Below are 18,380 nucleotides of genomic sequence, written 5' to 3'. Positions count from 1 at the left end.
ACATAGAATAGATTGTATTTCTATGGCACCCATACACCCAGTAGTGCTGCATAATCAATATGTGGTCATTGAATGGTCAATAGCCTGGTCATCTTAAAGGTCCCGAACAGTCAAAATCATGTTTTTCATTCAATTGGATGATATTTGGATGAAACTAGATAAAGTAAAGTAGTTTATCTCAGCAATGGGAAATGTATCTATCTCAAAAGTATGAAAAATTACTGTTGCTTCTACATTGATCAAGTTTGATCATAAAGTTATTGGTCCCCTCCCCATGTCAAACACTTGGATGCAGGAGGCTGGATGGAGGCAGGATTATTCAGGGTTTTTGTGACATCACAAAAAGCCTAATTTTAATACATAAGTACAGTCTTGTAACCAACATCGCAGAAGGGCGTGGTTTACATAGCTAGGTAGCTAGTCTACTGGTGCCAAAATTTGACTGCAGCGTGTCAGCAAATATAATAAGAGGTTTCCCCTATTCATCAAAGGCAAATATACTTGTGTCTGGTGTTAGCTAGTTATTGGCCAGCTAGGTCTTCAGCAAATATAATAAGAGGTTTCCCCTATTCATCAAAGGCAAATATACTTGTGTCTGGTGTTAGCTAGTTATTGGCCAGCTAGGTCTTCAGCCAGTATCTGGGGGAATGGTTGTCCCAAACACTGATGCAGTAGTCATGTCATTACATTAAGAGACATGCCAAACGGGAAATTCATACAAACTTCTTGATAGTCAAGATACACTATATATACAAAAGTATGTGGACACCTCTTCAATTTAGGGGATTCGGCTATTCAGCCACACCCATTGCTGACAGGTGTATAAAATCGAGCACACAGCAATGCAATCTCCATAGACAAACATTGGCAGTAGAATGGCCACACTGAAGACTTCAGTGACGTTCAACGTGGCACCGTCATAGGATGCCAACTTTCCAAAAAGTCAGTTTGTGAAATGTCTGCACTGCTGGAGCTGCCCTAGTCAATTGTAAGTGATGTTATTGTGAAGTAGAAAAGTCTAGGAGCAGCACAAGCTCACAGAATGGGACCACTGAATGCTGAACCGCTTAGCGCATAAAAATTGTCTGTCCTCGTTAGCAACACTCCCGAGTTCCAAACTGCCTCTGGAAGCAATGTCATCACAAGAACTGTTTGTCGGGAGCTTCATTAAATGGGTTTCCATGGCCAAGCAACCACACACAAGCCTAAGATCACCATGTACAATCCCAAGCGTCGACTGAAGTGGTGTGAAGCTCGCCGCCATTGGACTCTGGAGCAGTGGAAATGCGTTCACTGAAGTGATAAATCACGCTTCGCTATCTGGTAGTCCGATGGAAAAATCTGGGTTTGTCAGATGCCAGGAGAACACTACCTGCCCGAATGCATAGTGCCAACAGTAAAGTTTGTAGGAAGAAGAATTATGGTCTGTGGCTGTTTTTCATGGTTCGGGCGAGGCCCCTTTGTTCCAGTGATGGGAAATCTTAACGCTACAGCATACAATGACATTCTAGATGATTCTATGCTTCCAAAGTTGTGGCTACAGTTTGGGAAGGTCCTTTCCTGTTTCAGCATGACAATGCCCCCATGCACAAAGCAAGGTCCATACAGAAATGGTTTGTTGAGATCGGTGTGGAAGAACGTGACTTGCTTGCTTGACCTCAACCCAATCGAACACCTTTGGGATGAATTGGATCACAGACTGCGAGCCAGGCCTAATTGCCCAACATCAGTGCCTGACCTCACTAATGATGTTGTGACTGAATGGAAGCAAGTTCCCACAGTAATGTTCCAACATCTAGTGGAAAGCCTTCCCAGAAGAGTGGAGGCTGTTTTAGTAGCAAAGGGGGGACCAACTCCATATTATTTCCCATGATTTTGGAATGAGATGTTCGACGAGCAGATGTCCACATACATTTGGTCATGTACTGTATATGAATATTGTTTGACAGTCAACATATATATGTAATGTACCCAGACCTCACCCTGTTAAATTTAATCAAAAATTGTCCAAGATGAACTAGCTACCTAGCTATCTTAATAAACAGTGCTGACAGTTCTATTTGGGCTAGCTAGCTAATTTATATAGGCAAAGAAATATATATACATACATACATACATACACACACACACACACACACACACACACACACACACACACACACACACACACACACACACACACACACACACACACACACACACAGTTGAAGTCAGAAGTTTACATACAGCTTGGCCAAATACATTTAAACTCAGTTTTTCACAATTGCTGACATTTAATCCAAGTAAAAATTGCCTGTTTTAGGTCAGTTAGGATCACCACTTTATTTTAAGAATGTGAAATGTCAGAATAATAGTAGAGAGAATGATTTATTTCAGCTTTTATTTCTTTCATCACATTCCCAGTGGGTCAGAAGTTTACATACACTCAATTAGTATTTGCTAGCATTGCCTTTAAATTGTTTAACTTGGGTCTGTGGATATAGATACTTTTGTACCCGTTTCCTCCAGCATCTTCACAAGGTCCTTTGCTGTTGTTCTGGGATTGATTTGCACTTTTCGCACCAAAGTACATTCATTTCTAGGAGACAGAACGCGTCTCCTTCCTGAGCGGTATGACGGCTGCATGGTCCCATGGTGTTTATAGTTGAGTACTATTGTTTTTAGAGATGAACATGGTACCTTCAGGCATTTGGAAATTGCTCCCAAGGATGAACCAGACTTGTGGAGATCTACAATTTTTTTCTGAGGTCTTGGCTGATTTCTTTTGATTTTCCCATGATGTCAAGCAAAGAGGCATTGAGTTTGAAGGCAGGCCTTGAAATACATCCACAGGTACACATCCAATTGACTCAAATGATGTCAATTAGCCTATCAGAAACGTCAAAAGCCATGACATCATTTCTGGAATTTCCCAAGCTGTTAAAAGGCACAGTCAATTTAGTGTATGTAAACTTCTGACCCACTGGAATTGTGATACGGTGAATTATAAGTGAAATAATCTGTCTGTAAACAATTGTTGGAAAAATGACTTGAGTCATGCACAAAGTAGATTTCCTATCTGACTTGCCAAAACTATAGTTTGTTAACAAGAAATTTGTAGAGTGGTTGAAAAACGAGTTTTAATGACTCCAACCTAAATGTATGTAAACTTCCGACTTCAACTGTATGTATGTATATATATATATATACACTGCTCAAAAAAATAAAGGGAACACTTAAACAACACAATGTAACTCCAAGTCAATCACACTTCTGTGAAATCAAACTGTCCACTTAGGAAGCAACACTGATTGACAATAAATTTCACATGCTGTTGTGCAAATGGAATAGACAACAGGTGGAAATTATAGGCAATTAGCAAGACACCCCCAATAAAGGAGTGGTTCTGCAGGTGGGGACCACAGACCACTTCTCAGTTCCTATGCTTCCTGGCTGATGTTTTGGTCACTTTTGAATGCTGGCGGTGCTTTCACTCTAGTGGTAGCATGAGACGGAGTCTACAACCCACACAAGTGGCTCAGGTAGTGCAGCTCATCCAGGATGGCACATCAATGCGAGCTGTGGCAAGAAGGTTTGCTGTGTCTGTCAGCGTAGTGTCCAGAGCATGGAGGCGCTACCAGGAGACAGGCCAGTACATCAGGAGATGTGGAGGAGGCCGTAAGAGGGCAACAACCCAGCAGCAGGACCGCTACCTCCGCCTTTGTGCAAGGAGGAGCAGGAGAAGCACTGCCAGAGCCCTGCAAAATGACCTCCAGCAGGCCACAAATGTACATGTGTCTGCTCAAACGGTCAGAAACAGACTCCATAAGGGTGGTATGAGGGCCCGACGTCCACAGGTGGGGGTTGTGCTTACAGCCCAACAACGTGCAGGACGTTTGGCATTTGCCAGAGAACACCAAGATTGGCAAATTCGCCACTGACGCCCTGTGCTCTTCACAGATGAAAGCAGGTTCACACTGAGCACATGACAGACGTGACAGAGTCTGGAGACGCCGTGGAGAACGTTCTGCTGCCTGCAACATCCTCCAGCATGACCGGTTTGGCGATGGGTCAGTCATGGTGTGGGGTGGCATTTCTTTGGGGGGACGCACAGCCCTCCATTTGCTCGCCAGAAGTAGCCTGACTGCCATTAGGTACCGAGATGAGATCCTCAGACCCCTTGTGAGACCATATGCTGGTGCGGTTGGCCCTGGGTTCCTCCTAATGCAAGACAATGCTAGACCTCATGTGGCTGGAGTGTGTCAGCAGTTCCTGCAAGAGGAAGGCATTGATGCTATGGACTGGCCCGCCCGTTCCCCAGACCTGAATCCAATTGAGCACATCTGGGACATCATGTCTCGCTCCATCCACCAACACCACGTTGCACCACAGACTGTCCAGGAGTTGGCGGATGCTTTAGTCCAGGTCTTGGAGCAGATCCCTCAGGAGACCATCCGTCACCTCATCAGGAGCATGCCCAGGCGTTGTAGGGAGGTCATACAGGCACGTGGAGGCCACACACACTACTGAGCCTCATTTTGACTTGTTTTAAGGACATTACATCAAAGTTGGATCAGCCTGTAGTGTGGTTTTCCACTTTAATTTTGAGTGTGACTCCAAATTCAGACCTCCATGGGTTGATAAATTGGATTTCCATTGATTATTTTTGTGTGATTTTGTTGTCAGCACATTCAACTATGTAAAGAAAAAAGTATTTAATAAGATTATTTCTTTCATTCAGATCTAGGATGTGTTGTTTAAGTGTTCCCTTTATTTTTTTGAGCAGTATATATATATATATAGATGCTGTTATTATAGCCAAACAGTTGGATAAACAAATCATTTGTGAAACCATGATGTGATGTATGACAGGATTGGATGCATTTTCAATGTTTTTATAGTTGCTTTGTGGATCAGAAAATAATCTTACTGCAACACTGTATTTGGCAGCGATTACAGCCTCGAGTCTCCTTCTTCTCTGCAGATCCTCTTAAGCTCTGTCTGGTTGGATGGGGAGCGTCGCTGCACTGCTATTTTCAGGTCTCTCCAGAGATGTTCGATCGGGTTCAAGTCTGGTCTCTGGCTGGTCCACACAAGGACATTCAGAGACTTGTTCCGAAGCCACTCCTGCATTGTCTTGGCTGGGTGCTTAGGGTTGTTGTCCTGTTGGATGGTGAACCTTTGCCCCAGTCTGAGGTCTTGAGCTCTCTGGAACAGTTTTTTTTCATCTAAGATCTCTCTGTACTTTGCTCTGTTCATCTTTCCCTCGATCCTGACTAGTCTCTCAGTCCCTGACACTGAAAAACATCCCCACAGCATGATGCTGACATCACCATGCTTCACCGTAGGGATGGTGCCATGTTTTCTACAGACGTGATGCTGGCATTCAGTCCAAAGAGTTTAATATTGGTATCATCAGACCAGAGAATCTTGTTTCTCATGGTCGGAGTCCTTTAGGTGCCTTTTGGCAAACTCCAAGCGGGCTGTCATGTGTCTTTTACTGAGGATTGGCTTCCATCTGGGCACTGCCATAAAGGCCTGATTGGTGGAGTGCTGCAAAGATGGTTGTCCTTCATAAATACCTTATTTACATAAGTAGCGTCTTTCTCCCACGATTGCTTAGTTTGGCCAGGCGGCCAGCTCTAGGAATATCCTAGAGCTGGCCTTTGTAGAATAAGGCTGCAACTTAAAAAAACGTGGAAAAAGTCAAGGGTTCTGAATATTTTCCGAATGCACTGTATGTCATCAATTTTGGGCACCAGTCGTGTCTGTATAGCCTCTCCACGCAAGAGTGAAAACATGACGCTGTTTTCCCACATGCGGATTCCATCTTTAAAGGAGAATGTTCCCTATTTACAACTTGTTTCCCACATTTCTATTTTATAGGCTAGATACCCCTTAGAGCTCTTTGAAAATAACAATCTTTTTGCACATACTTCTTTTGGAGGTTGCAATGTTTTTTGTACAGATGCTAATAGTGAAGTGGCAGAAGATGCAGGAGAGACTGAGATTCCCTCTGAAAAAGAGGGTGAGGAAGAGGAGATGAAGGAGAAAGAGAGGGGGGAAGAGACTGAAGAAGGTATAGTTGGTGTAGGTCTATTATGTGGTACTGTAGTTCTGTAGTACTATGCGTTTTGTAGAGAGACATGCATATTCGGACTGTAAAGGACAAAATCTTTCAATGTTCACAGTCACCTCCAAACCTGCTGAAGCAGAGGACAATGCAAAGAGTGATACTCCCTCTAAGATAGGACTAAAGAAGGAGGGAGTGGAGGAGAAAGAGGGAATGGAGAAGAAAGAGGAAAAGACTGAAGAAGGTATAGGCCTATTGTGCACTGTGTGTACTGGTAGGTTAATGTGTAGTAGAAGTAAAGTACTTGTAGCTGTGTCATTGTTCATAGACAGACTAATACACTGACTAAGGTAACTACAGAATAGTGCTGATAAATTAGGTCTATCAAGAGTCTGTTTTATTGTCATGGTTCATATTAGATTGCTAATTGAGCTGTAACTATGGTGAAATACAGCCAAATTATGTGCAGTGGAAAATCCTCATGGACCCACCCTTATGGTAAAACTCTAGTGTTGTTTTCTGTGTGTAAAAAAATAAGAAAAATTTGAAAAATATGCACATCCAACTTATCAGGTACAGGACAGAAGAATGTATCAAAGACAAAAGTAATGTCCGCAACTCTGCTATGCTCCCATGGTGACTTAATCAGATGCACAAAAACAAACAGATGCCACTTTTTATTATTTATTACTTTCGTTTATTTGGTAAATATGTTCTTAACTCTTCTTGAACTGCACTGTTGATTAAGGGCTTCTAAGTAAGCATTTCACGGTAAGGCCTACACTTTTTGTATTCGGCGCATATGACAAATAAAGTTTGATTTGATTTGACAATGTTTCTATCTGAGTTGGATATTTATCAGGTCATACACCACTGTGAAACACACCTACTTAATTAACCTCTGGAATAGAGGCATGTAGGCTACACCCGGTCATTGAATGCATCTAGTCAAATTAATACGATACATTAACATCAAAATAAATATTACACAGTCGACATATAGATTTTGATTTGTTTATTCTTGTCAAGTAATATTGATGTGCAGTAGGTTAAAAACAGGTGAGACAAATGCATTAATAAGTTTGTATACAATATTATATAAGGAAAATGGGAAAAGGCATCCCCCTATCAGCAGAACACATTTTATAGAAAACGTTTTATATCTAGTTCCACATTTAGACCTCTTGGAGACAGAGTGTTGAACAAATTATCGTTGACTTCAGAAAACAGCAGAAGGAACACCCCCGTATCCACATCGACGGGGCAGCAGTGGAGAAGGTGGAAAGTTGTATATTACTCGCCGTACACATCACGGACAAACTGAAATGGTCCACCCACACAGACAGTGTGGTGAAGAAGGAAGCTGAAGAAATTTGGCTTGTCACCTAAAACCCTCACAAACTTTTACAGATGCACAATTGAGAACATCCTGTCGGGCCGCCTGGTACGGCAACTGCACCGCCCACAACAGCAGGGCTCTCCAGAGGGTAGTGGGATCTGCACAACACATCACCAGGGGCAAACTACCTGCCCTCCAGGACACCTACAGCATCCGTTGTCACAGGAAGGCCAAAAAGATCATCAAGGACAACAACCACCTGAGCCACTGTCTGTTCACCCCGCTATCATCCAGAAGGCGAGGTCAGTACAGGTGCATCAAAGCTGGGACCGAAAGACTGAAAAATAGCTTTTATCTCAAGGCCGTCAGACTGTTAAACAGCCATCACTAACACAGAGAGGCTGCTGTCTACATACAGACTTGAAGGAACAGTGGGTTAACTGCCTTCAAGGGCAGAACAACAGATTTTTACCTTGTCAGCTCAGGGATTTGCTCTTACAACCTTTCGGTTACTAGTCCAATGCTCTAACCACTAGGCTACCTGCCGCCCAGATGTTGTGGAATTGTTAGATAACTTGTTAGATATTACTGTACTGTCGGAACTTGAAGCACAAGCATTTCGGTACACTCGCAATAATATCTGCTAACCAATCCAATTTAATTTGATATATCCAAAAGGACTCTCGTCTCAGGAGGAAATTGAGACTATCCCCTCTACGTGGCATTTTCACATGTTTAATTTTTTTATGTTTTACTTTTGATATCATTATTTCTTAAGCAAATCCTGTGTTATGTGATTCTGGTTTTAAGTGCTCTGAATGTGTTTCCCACATACGCCAATCCGCATGGACAGTTGATCAAATAAATTACGTTTGTGGTGTTGCAGTGTGGCCTTTAATTTGTTTCTCTTTGTCAGTCTCTTTGCCAGTCTCTGAGTTGTAAAAAACCTGGCATTTGTGAGTAAAGTTGTCCCGAGTGCACAATCCACATAGGGTGTATTCTGAATAAGTGGGACACTTTGTGTGTTCTATGACCTTTTTCGACATCTATCCAACATATTAGCCCAACACATGATACATTTCTGAAATCCTCAAGATGTTGATATCGTTGATATCAAATGTTGATATCATATTTACAGGAGGCATGACCATATTTCAGTTTGCTTTTGGCACACTGTAATAGCAGGTGAGATAAACTGGGACACCATTATTCTAGTCCTAATTATACCACAATTACAATATAATTGACATTTGTGTGATTAGGAAACATCTGACGATTTCAGAAATGTATCATATGTTAGAAAGATGTCTGAAGAGGTTACAGAAGACGAACCCTGCTGGTCATCTATGAACGTTTGAACATCTTGGCCATGGACTGTTATAATCTCCACCCGGCACAGCCAGAAGAGGACTGGCCTGGTTCCTCTCTAGGTTTGTTCCTGGGTTCCGGCCTTTCTAGTGAGTTTTTCCTAGCCACTGTGCTTCTACATCTGCATTGCTTGCTGTTTAGGGTTTTAGGCTGGGTTTCTGTACAGCACTTTGTGACATCGGCTGATGTAAAAAGGGCTTTATAAATACATTTGATTGATTGATTGATTGATTGACCTGCAAAATGTGTCCCACTATTTCTGAATTCACTCAAATAACAGTACTAATAACATTACTGCAAGGATATAGTACTACAAGAACCAGAGAGCCCTGCATAACCTAAGTACAGGTGGTCCCTAATGTAAATTGGATCGCTTTCCTCCATTGGAAAAGCCTATAAGACTGTCCATCTTTAGCTACAATTATATGGCACGTTATTTAATTGTCAGCCATTGTTGCAATTTACCACAATCTGCCACAATCTACCACAAACGGTAGCGGCATAACTTCAAAAAGGAAGAACTACTGTACTCCATGCTGTCCTACTTTAGCTAAATATGGTTGGTAAAGTGGGCCAACAAAAAAATTACTGAATAACAAAATTTTATCATAATATTGGATACTTTTTTTGTATTGTGATACAGCTGTACATAGTATGCACATATACATCACAATTTGTCACTGTGCATTATTTATGACAGTTTTATAACCTTAAAAGGGTAGGAAGCATGAGTTTTTACTCACCAACGTAACAAGACAGTGTGGTCAAAGACTTATTTACTTAGTTGTCACGATCTGGTTACCTATAACTACAAACATAGTTATGTTTATTTATTTTTGACATATATATTAACTTATTTCCAGATATCTTTGGAACTACCCGCAATACACTATTTCTCAACGTTATATAATGGCGCCGGAGGGATGGCTGCTGTTTTACAGGCTCCTAATCAACTTTTTTTTGCATTGCTTGTAACTCATTTTGTACATAATGTTGCTGCTACTATCTCTTATGACCGAAAAGAGCTTCTGGACATCAGAACAGCGGTTACTCACCTCGAACTGGACAAAGATTTTTTCTCTAATGAGTCCGACGTGAAGGATATACTGCTTTGTCAAGACAAGGCCCAAATCCCCATCATCGGCGTGAAGAAAAGACGGAAGAAAAAGGGGAGGAGGGCGGGGTGCCTTGTAAGAATTTGCTGACGTGTAGGTAAACCACCTCTTGCCTCTGTATTATTGGCCAACGTGCAATCATTGGAAAACAAACTGGACGATCTACGATTAAGACTATCCTACCAACGGGACATTATAAACTGTAATATCTTATGTTTCACAGTGTCACGCCCTGATCTGTTTCACCTGTGCTTGTCTCCACCCCCTCCAGGTGTCACCCATCTTCCCTACTTATCCCCTGTGTTTTCTGTCTGTCTGTGCCAGTTCGTCTTCTTTGATCAAATCAACCAGCATTTTGTCTCAGCTCCTGCTTTCCCCCAGTCTCTCTTTCTCATCCTCCTGGTTTTGACCCTTGCCTGTCCTGACTCAGAGCCTGCTTGCCATCCTGTGCCTTGGCCCCACTACTCTGGATTATCAACCCCCTGCCTTGACCTGTTGTTTGCCTGCCCCTGTTGTTGCAATAAACATTGTTACATCAACACAGTCTGCACTTGGGTCTTACCTGAAATCTGATACACAGAGTCGTGGCTGAACAACGACACAATATAGAACTGGCCGGCTTCTCTGTTTTTCGTCAGGACAGAGCAGCTATGTCTGGTAAGACGAGGGGCGGGGGTGTGTGTCTATTTGTCAATAACTGCTGGTGCGCAATATCTAATATTAAAGAAGTTTCGAGGTATTGCTCGCCTAAGGTAGAATACCTCATGATAAGCTGTAGACCACACTATCTACCAAGAGAGCCTCTATTTCCCACCACAAACCGATGCCGGCACTAAGACCACACTCAACCAGCTGTATAAGGCCATAAGCAAACAAGAAAATGCTCATCCAGAAGCGGCGTTCCTAGTGGCTGGGGACTTTAATGCAGGCAAACTTAAATCTGTTTTACCTAATTTCTGCCAGAATGTGCAACCAGAGGAAAAAAAACTCTAGACCACCTTTACTCCACACAAAAAGCTCTCCCTCACCCTCCATTTGGCAAATCTGACCATAATTATATCCTCCTAATACCTGCTTACAAGCAAAAACTAAAGCAGGAAGTACCAGTCACTTGCTCAATACGGAAGTGGTCAGATGACGCGGATGCGACGCTACAGGACTGTTTTGCTTGCACAGACTGGAATATGTTCCGGCATTCATCCAATGGCATTGAGGAGTATACCAACTTAGTCACCAGCTTCATCAATAAGTGCATCGACGACATCTTCCCCACAAAGACCATACGTACATTTCCCAACCAGAAGCCCTGGATTACAGGCAACATCCACACCGAGCTAAAGGCTAGAGCTTCCGCTTTCAAGGAACGGGACACTAATCCGGACACATGTAAGAAATCCAGCTATGCCCTCAGACGAACCATTAAACAGGCAAAGCGTAAATACAGGACTAAGATTGAATCCTACTACACCGGCTCTGATGCTCGTCGGATGTGGCAGGGCTTGAAGAATATTACGGACTACAAAGGGAAACCCAGCCGCGAGCTACCCAGTGACGCAAGCCTATCAGACGAGCTAAATTCCTTTTATGATTGCTTCGAGGCAAGCAACACTGAAGCATGCATGAGAGCACCAGCTGTTCCAGAAGACTGTGTGATCAGGCTCTCCATAGCCAATGTGAGCAAGTGTTACGTGCCTCCTAAAGGAGGGAGGTGCAGGAATCAGGAGCAGGAGAGCAAGGAAGTCCCAGTGGCAAAATAGTTTATTGAGCAGTCCCAAACCAATATCAACATGGGACAGAAAACACACCCAAACGAGATCGCCACACACAAAGGGAAAAAAACGCTACACACGGAGGAGAAACCTCTACTCCTAAACTCATTCAAACGGCACAACTACCGTGAGAAAAGAAAACCCCATGGTGCAGACACGCACCCCTAACGACGTAACCACAGAAAACAATCACGCACAAAGACTAGCAGAAAGCAGAGGTAAATATACCCACCGAAATCAACTAATAAGACACAGGTGTAAACAATACAGACAGACACAAACGAAAAGGAAAAATGGATCGGTGGCAGCTAGTAGGCCGGCGACGATGACCACCGAGCACCGCCCGAACAGGGAGAGGAGCCACCTTCGGTGGAAGTCGTGACAGCAAGACCTTTAAACATGTCAACATTCACAAAGCAACGGGGCCAGACGGATTACCAGGACGTGTACTCAAAGCATGTGCGGACCAACTGGCAAGTGTCTTCACTGACATTTTCATCTTCTCCCTGACCGGGAGGAGGTCAGAGACCTGGCATTGTGTTACCAGGACAACAACCTCTCCCTCGATGTAAGCAAGACAAAGGAGCTGATTGTGGACTATAGGAAAAGGAGGGCCGAACAGGCCCCATTAACATCAACGGGGCTGAAGTGAAGCGGGTCGAGAATTTCAAGTTCACCAAAGATTTGGCATGGGTCCTCAGATCCTCAAAAAGTTCTACAGCTGCACCATCGAGAGCATCCTGACCAGTTGCATTACCGCCTGGTTTGGCAACTGCTCTGCATCTGACCAAAAGGCGCTACAGAACGTAGTGCGTACGTCCCAGTACATCACTGGGTTCAAGCTTCCTAACATCCAGGACCTATATACTAGGTGGTGTCAGAGCAAGGCCCCAAAAAGTGTCCAAGACTGCAGTCACCCAAGTCATAGACTGTTCTCTCTGCTACCGCACGGCAAGCGGTACCGGAGCGCCAAGTCTAGGACCAATAGCTTCTACCCCCAAACCATAAGACTGCTGAACAGTGAATCAAATGGCCACCCACACTATTTACATTACATTGACACCCCCCCCCCCCCCCTTATTTTTAAACTTCTACTACTCGTTGTTTATTATCTATGCATAGTCACTTTACAAATGACCTCGACAAACCTGTACCCCCGCACATTGACTTGGTACCGTTACCCCCTGTATATAGCCTCGTTATTGTTATGTAATTTTCTTGTGTTACTTTTCGATTTTTGGGTGGGGGTTTCACTTTAGTTTATTTAGTAAATATTTTCTTAACTCTATTTCTTGATCTTCATTGTTGGTTAAGGGCTTATACATAAGCATTTCACGGTAAGGTATACAGCTGTTGTATTCGGCGCATGTGACAAATACATTTGATTTGATATGAGATACTGAGTTTGTATGTTAGCTCGGTAGCTAGCTCAAGCTGGCTAACGTTAGCCAAACTGCATGCTCTTTACAGACTTTATGGCTGTGTTGTTTAGTGGAAACTCGTTAGCACTGCAGGCTCTGGTGCCTTCTTGCCATGGGCTCAAAATGAAAGAGAAAATCATACCTGCTTACTCTAATTGCGTAGCGGTGGTACCTCGTCTGCCCTCCTTTTTGTTTTGTAAACTTTTCGGCATGTTCAATGTGAAGTCGGCTACGGGAGTTTTGTAACTTTTCCCACCTTGGCTTAGTGCTAGCACGCTCGCTGACTGACAACTGGAATCTATTTATTTTGGATTTTTCTCACTATAGCGATAGGATTTTCCCTAAATCTTACCATTGGATGGTCCCCAGCCATCAATTTGCAAGTCTCTGCTCTTTTGATCTGCAGTTATGTTGATCTGCAGTTATGTCTCCAGTAGTTGGGCTCTAGCATGCCGACCATAGCCATGCTGCACTGGCTAGGCTAATAGCTAACATTAGCTTGCTGGCTAATATAACTACGTATAGCTATCATTCTTTGATATTTGGTTAGATGGCGTTATGTATTTCCAAATCTTTGGTTTACTTTAATGTCATAAGCTAGGTGTTGATAGCAACTGACTGATTCATTCAGTGCTAAAGTAACATTAGCAGGCTGGCAGGGCTAATGTTAGTAGGCTAGTTGGCTAGAAACCTTGCATGTTGATTTCTAACAATAAATACATAAAGTATTTGTTAGTAAGTTGACTGAAACCAGTAGTGATGAGTGCAAACAATTTGGTTTAATTTGAAGTTATATATTTGAAGTTATTTCTGTTGGTGTTTACATTATAGGGAATAGGCTGGCTTGCAGGGTCCTCCACATTACATCATACCCCGGAAAAACATTTTACGTCATTCTTTCGAATTCTGATCGTTTTTTTGTAATAACTCCAAAAATACAAAAGTAAGGTGTAACTTTGCATTGGGATTTTCAATACGTATATTAATGCACATCCATATGTTACATGTGGTTACATTTATGCTACCTACCCTACATCAAAACAGAAAGAAAGCTATGATCTTACCATGTGCTTTGCGGAATGATGTTCCTGTTTGAAGCTTGCTCTGTCCTCCTCTATGATGTCACACCAATGAAGTGATGTGATTTTGATGATGTGGTTTATCTACAAGGGATTAGTAACAATAGTTTAGATTTTTCTCTTGTCAAACCAATAAATAAATGGGTCAGGATTAAGCTGTCCCAGTTTATATGAGGTCCCACTCTTTCCGAATTCACCCTACACAACTCTTATCCGGAGTATCACTGAGAAAGGGTCTCGCTGGACGTGGGGGTGGGACGTCCGCTTTCACTAACATGTCTCTGAGATTTTGTGGCCTTTAAAACACGACTCTTGGTGGTTCTTTAAAGATAGTGGAGCATCTAGGGTCTGAACTGACAATATGCCAATATTTTTAATTGCCTCTTGCATGGCATTTCCCAGAGGAGAATATTCCACAATACATTGTATTCTAGGGTCAGTCATTTTGCGCACAGAGGGTTTCACACTATCCAATTGGCTAGTATCCATGATGCACTCCGCAACTGATTGTAGGCACTCCTCAGGATAACCTTTCTCATGGAATCTGTTAATCAAGACTGCTTTGTTGGGAGAAAGCAGCATCAGTGCCACAGATTCTGAGGACACATTTAAACTGACTGATCTGGAGGCTTTTCTTCAGAGGAATGGGTTGGAAACTATCACTTCTTGGAAGCGTGTTTCGATCTAAGGGCTTCCTGTGTAGATTGGTGACGAGTGTGTCATTTCCTTTGGTGATCTCAATGTCAAAGAAGCTGACACTAGAGTAATCAAAGTCCATGGTGAAACTATACTGAACAAAAATATAAATGCAACATGCAACAATTTCAAAGATTTGACTGAGTAACAGATCATATAAGGAAATCAGTCAATTAAAATAAATAAATTAGGCCCTAATCTATGGATTAAACATTACTGGGAATAAAGATATGCATCTGTTGGTCACTGATACCTTTAAAAAAAGGAGGGCAGTGGAACAGAAAACTAGTCAGTATCTGGCGTGACCACAATATGCCTTATGCAGCGCGACACATCTCCATCGCATAGAGTTGATCAGGCTGTTGATTGTGGCTTGTGGAATGCAACTCCTCTTCAATGGCTTTGCAAAATTGCTGGATATTGGTGGGTACTGGAACACACTGTCGTACACGTCGATACAGAGCATCCCAAACATGCTCAATGGTTGACATGTCTGGTGAGTATGCAGACCATGGAAGAACTAGGTCATTTTCAGTTTCCAGGAATTGTGTACAGATCCTTGAGACATGGGGTAATGCATTATCATGCTGAAATTTGAGGTGATGGCGGCGGATGAATGGCACAGCAATGGGCCTCAGAATCATGTCACGGTATCTCTGTGCATTTAAATTGCCATCAATAAAATGCAATTGTGTTCGTTGTTTGTACTTTATGCCTACCCATACCATAACCCCACTGCCACCATGGGGCACACAAAGTTGACATCAGCAAACAGCTCACCCAGTTGACACCATACACGTGGTCTGTGGTTGTCAGGACGGTTGGACATACTGCCAAATCTATGGATGAGAAATCAACATTAAATTATCTGGCAACAGCCCTGGTGGACATTCCTGCAGTTGGCATGCCAATTGCACGCTCCTTCAAAACATGAGACATCTGTAGCATTGTATTGTGTGGCAAAACTGCACATTTTAGAGTGGCCTTTTGTTGTCCCCAGCACAAGGTGCATCTGTGTAATGATCATACGGTTTAATCAGCTTCTTGATATGCCACACCTATCAGGAGGATGGATTATTTTGGCAAAGGAGAAATGTTCACTAACAGGGATGTAAAAAAAAAGTTGTGCACAAAGTTTGAGAGAAATAAGCTTTTTGTGCGTATGTAAAATTTCTGCGATCTTTTATTTCAGCTCATGAAACATGGAACCAACACTTTACATGTTGCGCTTGTATTTATGTTCAGTGTAAGATTATCATTCCACTTAAACCTGCAATAAGCAGAAATCGCTCCACTATTTCCTGGTCGCTAGCGTTCGAATAGTTTGCCTAATTTCAGTTTACATGACAAAACAAGCAGTCATTGTGTAGAGAATCATTCTACCATCTAAACCGCTGTGAAATATATTTTCCATAACCAAAAATATTGTATTTTCAGCTGTTTGAAGTTGGTGTACAAAACTGAAAGTAAGAACTAAACTTAAGAATGGGAAGCATAGAAATAGCACACATAGAACAGATCTACCGCTTCTTAGACTTGCTTTCAATTAGAATTAATTTGGTCGAGTCACCCCTTTGTAGGGGCCCCGTGTTAAAAAGCAGCGTAACAAAGGTGTTGTTGCCTACCTTCATCACCTGGGGTCGGCCATCAGGAAGTCTAGGAACCAGTTGCACAGGGCGGGGTTCAGACCCAGGGCCCTGAGCTTAGTGATTAGCTTGGGCACTACGATGTTGAAGGCTGAGCTGTAGTCAATGAACATCATTCTTACATAGGTATTCCTCTTGTCCAGATAGGGCAGTGTGCAGTGCGATGGCGATTGCGTCATCCATGGATCTGTTGGGGCGGTATGCAAATTGTAGTGAGTCTAGGGTGTCAGGTAAGATGGAGGTCATATGTTCCTTAACTAGCCTCTCAATGCACTTCATGTTCAGTTACCTTCGCTTTCTTGGGTATTGGAACAATGGTGGGCATCTTGAAGCAATTTGGAAGAACATACTGGAATAGGGAGAGATTGAATATGTCCGTAAACACTCCACATGCTCCGAGAACACGGCTTGGGATGCCGGCTGGCCCGTCAGCCTTGCAAGGGTTAACAGACTTAAATGTCTTACTCGTGTCGGCCACAGAGAACAAGAGCTCACAGTCCTCGTGAGCGATGTTAGCCCGTGTCAGCGGCACAGTGTTTTCCTCGAAGTGGGCGAAGAAGGTGTTTAGCTTGTCTGGGAGCAAGGTGTCGGTGTCTGCGACATGGCTGGTTTTCGCTTCATTATCTGTGATTGTCTGGAGTCTCTGATACATACGTCTCGTGTCTGAGCTGTTGAATTGACACTCCACTTTGTGCAACATCCTCTATGCACTTCCTGATGAACTCAGTCACCAAGTCAGTGTGTACGTCAATGCTAATCTCAGAGGCAACCCGGAAGATATCCCAGTCCGCATGATCAAAACAATCTTGACGCATAGATTCCGATTGGTCAGACCAATGTTGAACAGTCCTTACCACAGGTACTTCCTGCTTAAGTTTCTGCCTATAGGAGGGGAAGAGCAGAATGGAGGCATGATCTGGTTTGCTGAAGGGAGGGCGGGGGAGGGCCTTGTGGCCGTCCTGGAAGGGGGAGTAGTAATGGTCAATAGTTCTTGATGAGAGAGTAGCGCAGGAGATATGTTGACAAACCTTCGGTAGCGTTTTCCTCAGATTTGCGGTTTCCAGTTTGCACAAAGTCATTGTAGTTCCTTGAGAGCCATCATGGTGTCATCTTGAGGGGGAATATACACAGCCGTGACGATTACCGAAGATAATTATCTCAGGAGGTAATGCGGACAGCATTTGATGGTGAGCTTTTCCAGATCGGGAGAACAAAAAGATTTGAGTTTCTGTTCGTTACCACAATCACACCATGAGTTAATCATGAAACATACACCTCCGCCTTTCTTTTTCCCAGGGAGTTCTTTCGTCCTGTCCGCGCGATGTACGGAGAACCCTGCTGACTGTAATGGACGGGGACAGTATATCCAGAGAGAGACATGATTCCTTGAAATAGAGCATGTTACAGTCCCTGAGGTCTTTCTGGAATGAGATCCTCGCCCTGAACACGTCTACTTTATTGTTCAGGGACAGAACATTAGCGAGTAATATACTCGGAAGCGGAAGCCTCCTGAGTCGGAATAAAAGCCCACTCCAAATTCCTGTTCTATGTCGATGTCGTCTTGGAGCAGCCCCTGGTCTCAATGGAATTGCCTTGTGGGGTATGAACAAAGGATCAAATTCAGGTAAGTCACATTTTTGGTCGAAATGTTGGTGAGTGACCGCCGATCAAATATCCAAAAGTTATTTTCAGCTGTAGGGAATAATGCAAGAAACGTTCTGAATGAATAATGTAAGGAATAAGACTAGGAGCTAGGAACAGGGTGACGATGTTTGTCGGCGCCATCTTGTCTAAGAACTCATGGAACATCTCAAGTTCAATGGGAGTCCCAGCAAATAATACCAATATACACAACATCAACAAAGGGATTCGGCTATTTCAGAAACGGCGGTTGC

General features: G+C 43.1%; 1 protein-coding gene across 6 annotated transcripts in view; it reads left to right on the top strand.

The window, feature by feature from the left end:
• The window catches only part of LOC106562870 (netrin-G2), a 167,992-nt gene that overhangs the window by 118,313 nt on the left and 31,299 nt on the right, over positions 1-18,380 (top strand). For 3 of the 6 annotated variants that reach the window (XR_006757594.1, XM_014127925.2, XM_014127928.2), the window contains 2 exons: positions 5,927-6,058; positions 6,171-6,326. The exons of 2 other annotated variants lie outside the window; for them this stretch is intronic. Coding sequence is in view for 3 of the 4 variants with exons in the window: in XM_014127925.2 (XP_013983400.2) it covers positions 5,927-6,058; positions 6,171-6,326 (288 nt within the window). In the remaining variant the exon portion in view is untranslated. The remainder of the gene's footprint in view (positions 1-5,926; positions 6,059-6,170; positions 6,327-18,380) is intronic. One more of the 6 variants, XM_014127927.2, reaches the window with a different exon arrangement.

Source organism: Salmo salar, chromosome ssa11 (genome assembly GCF_905237065.1).
Source record: "Salmo salar chromosome ssa11, Ssal_v3.1, whole genome shotgun sequence".
NCBI lineage: Eukaryota > Metazoa > Chordata > Actinopteri > Salmoniformes > Salmonidae > Salmo > Salmo salar.
This window is presented reverse-complemented; position numbering and strand designations above follow the sequence as displayed.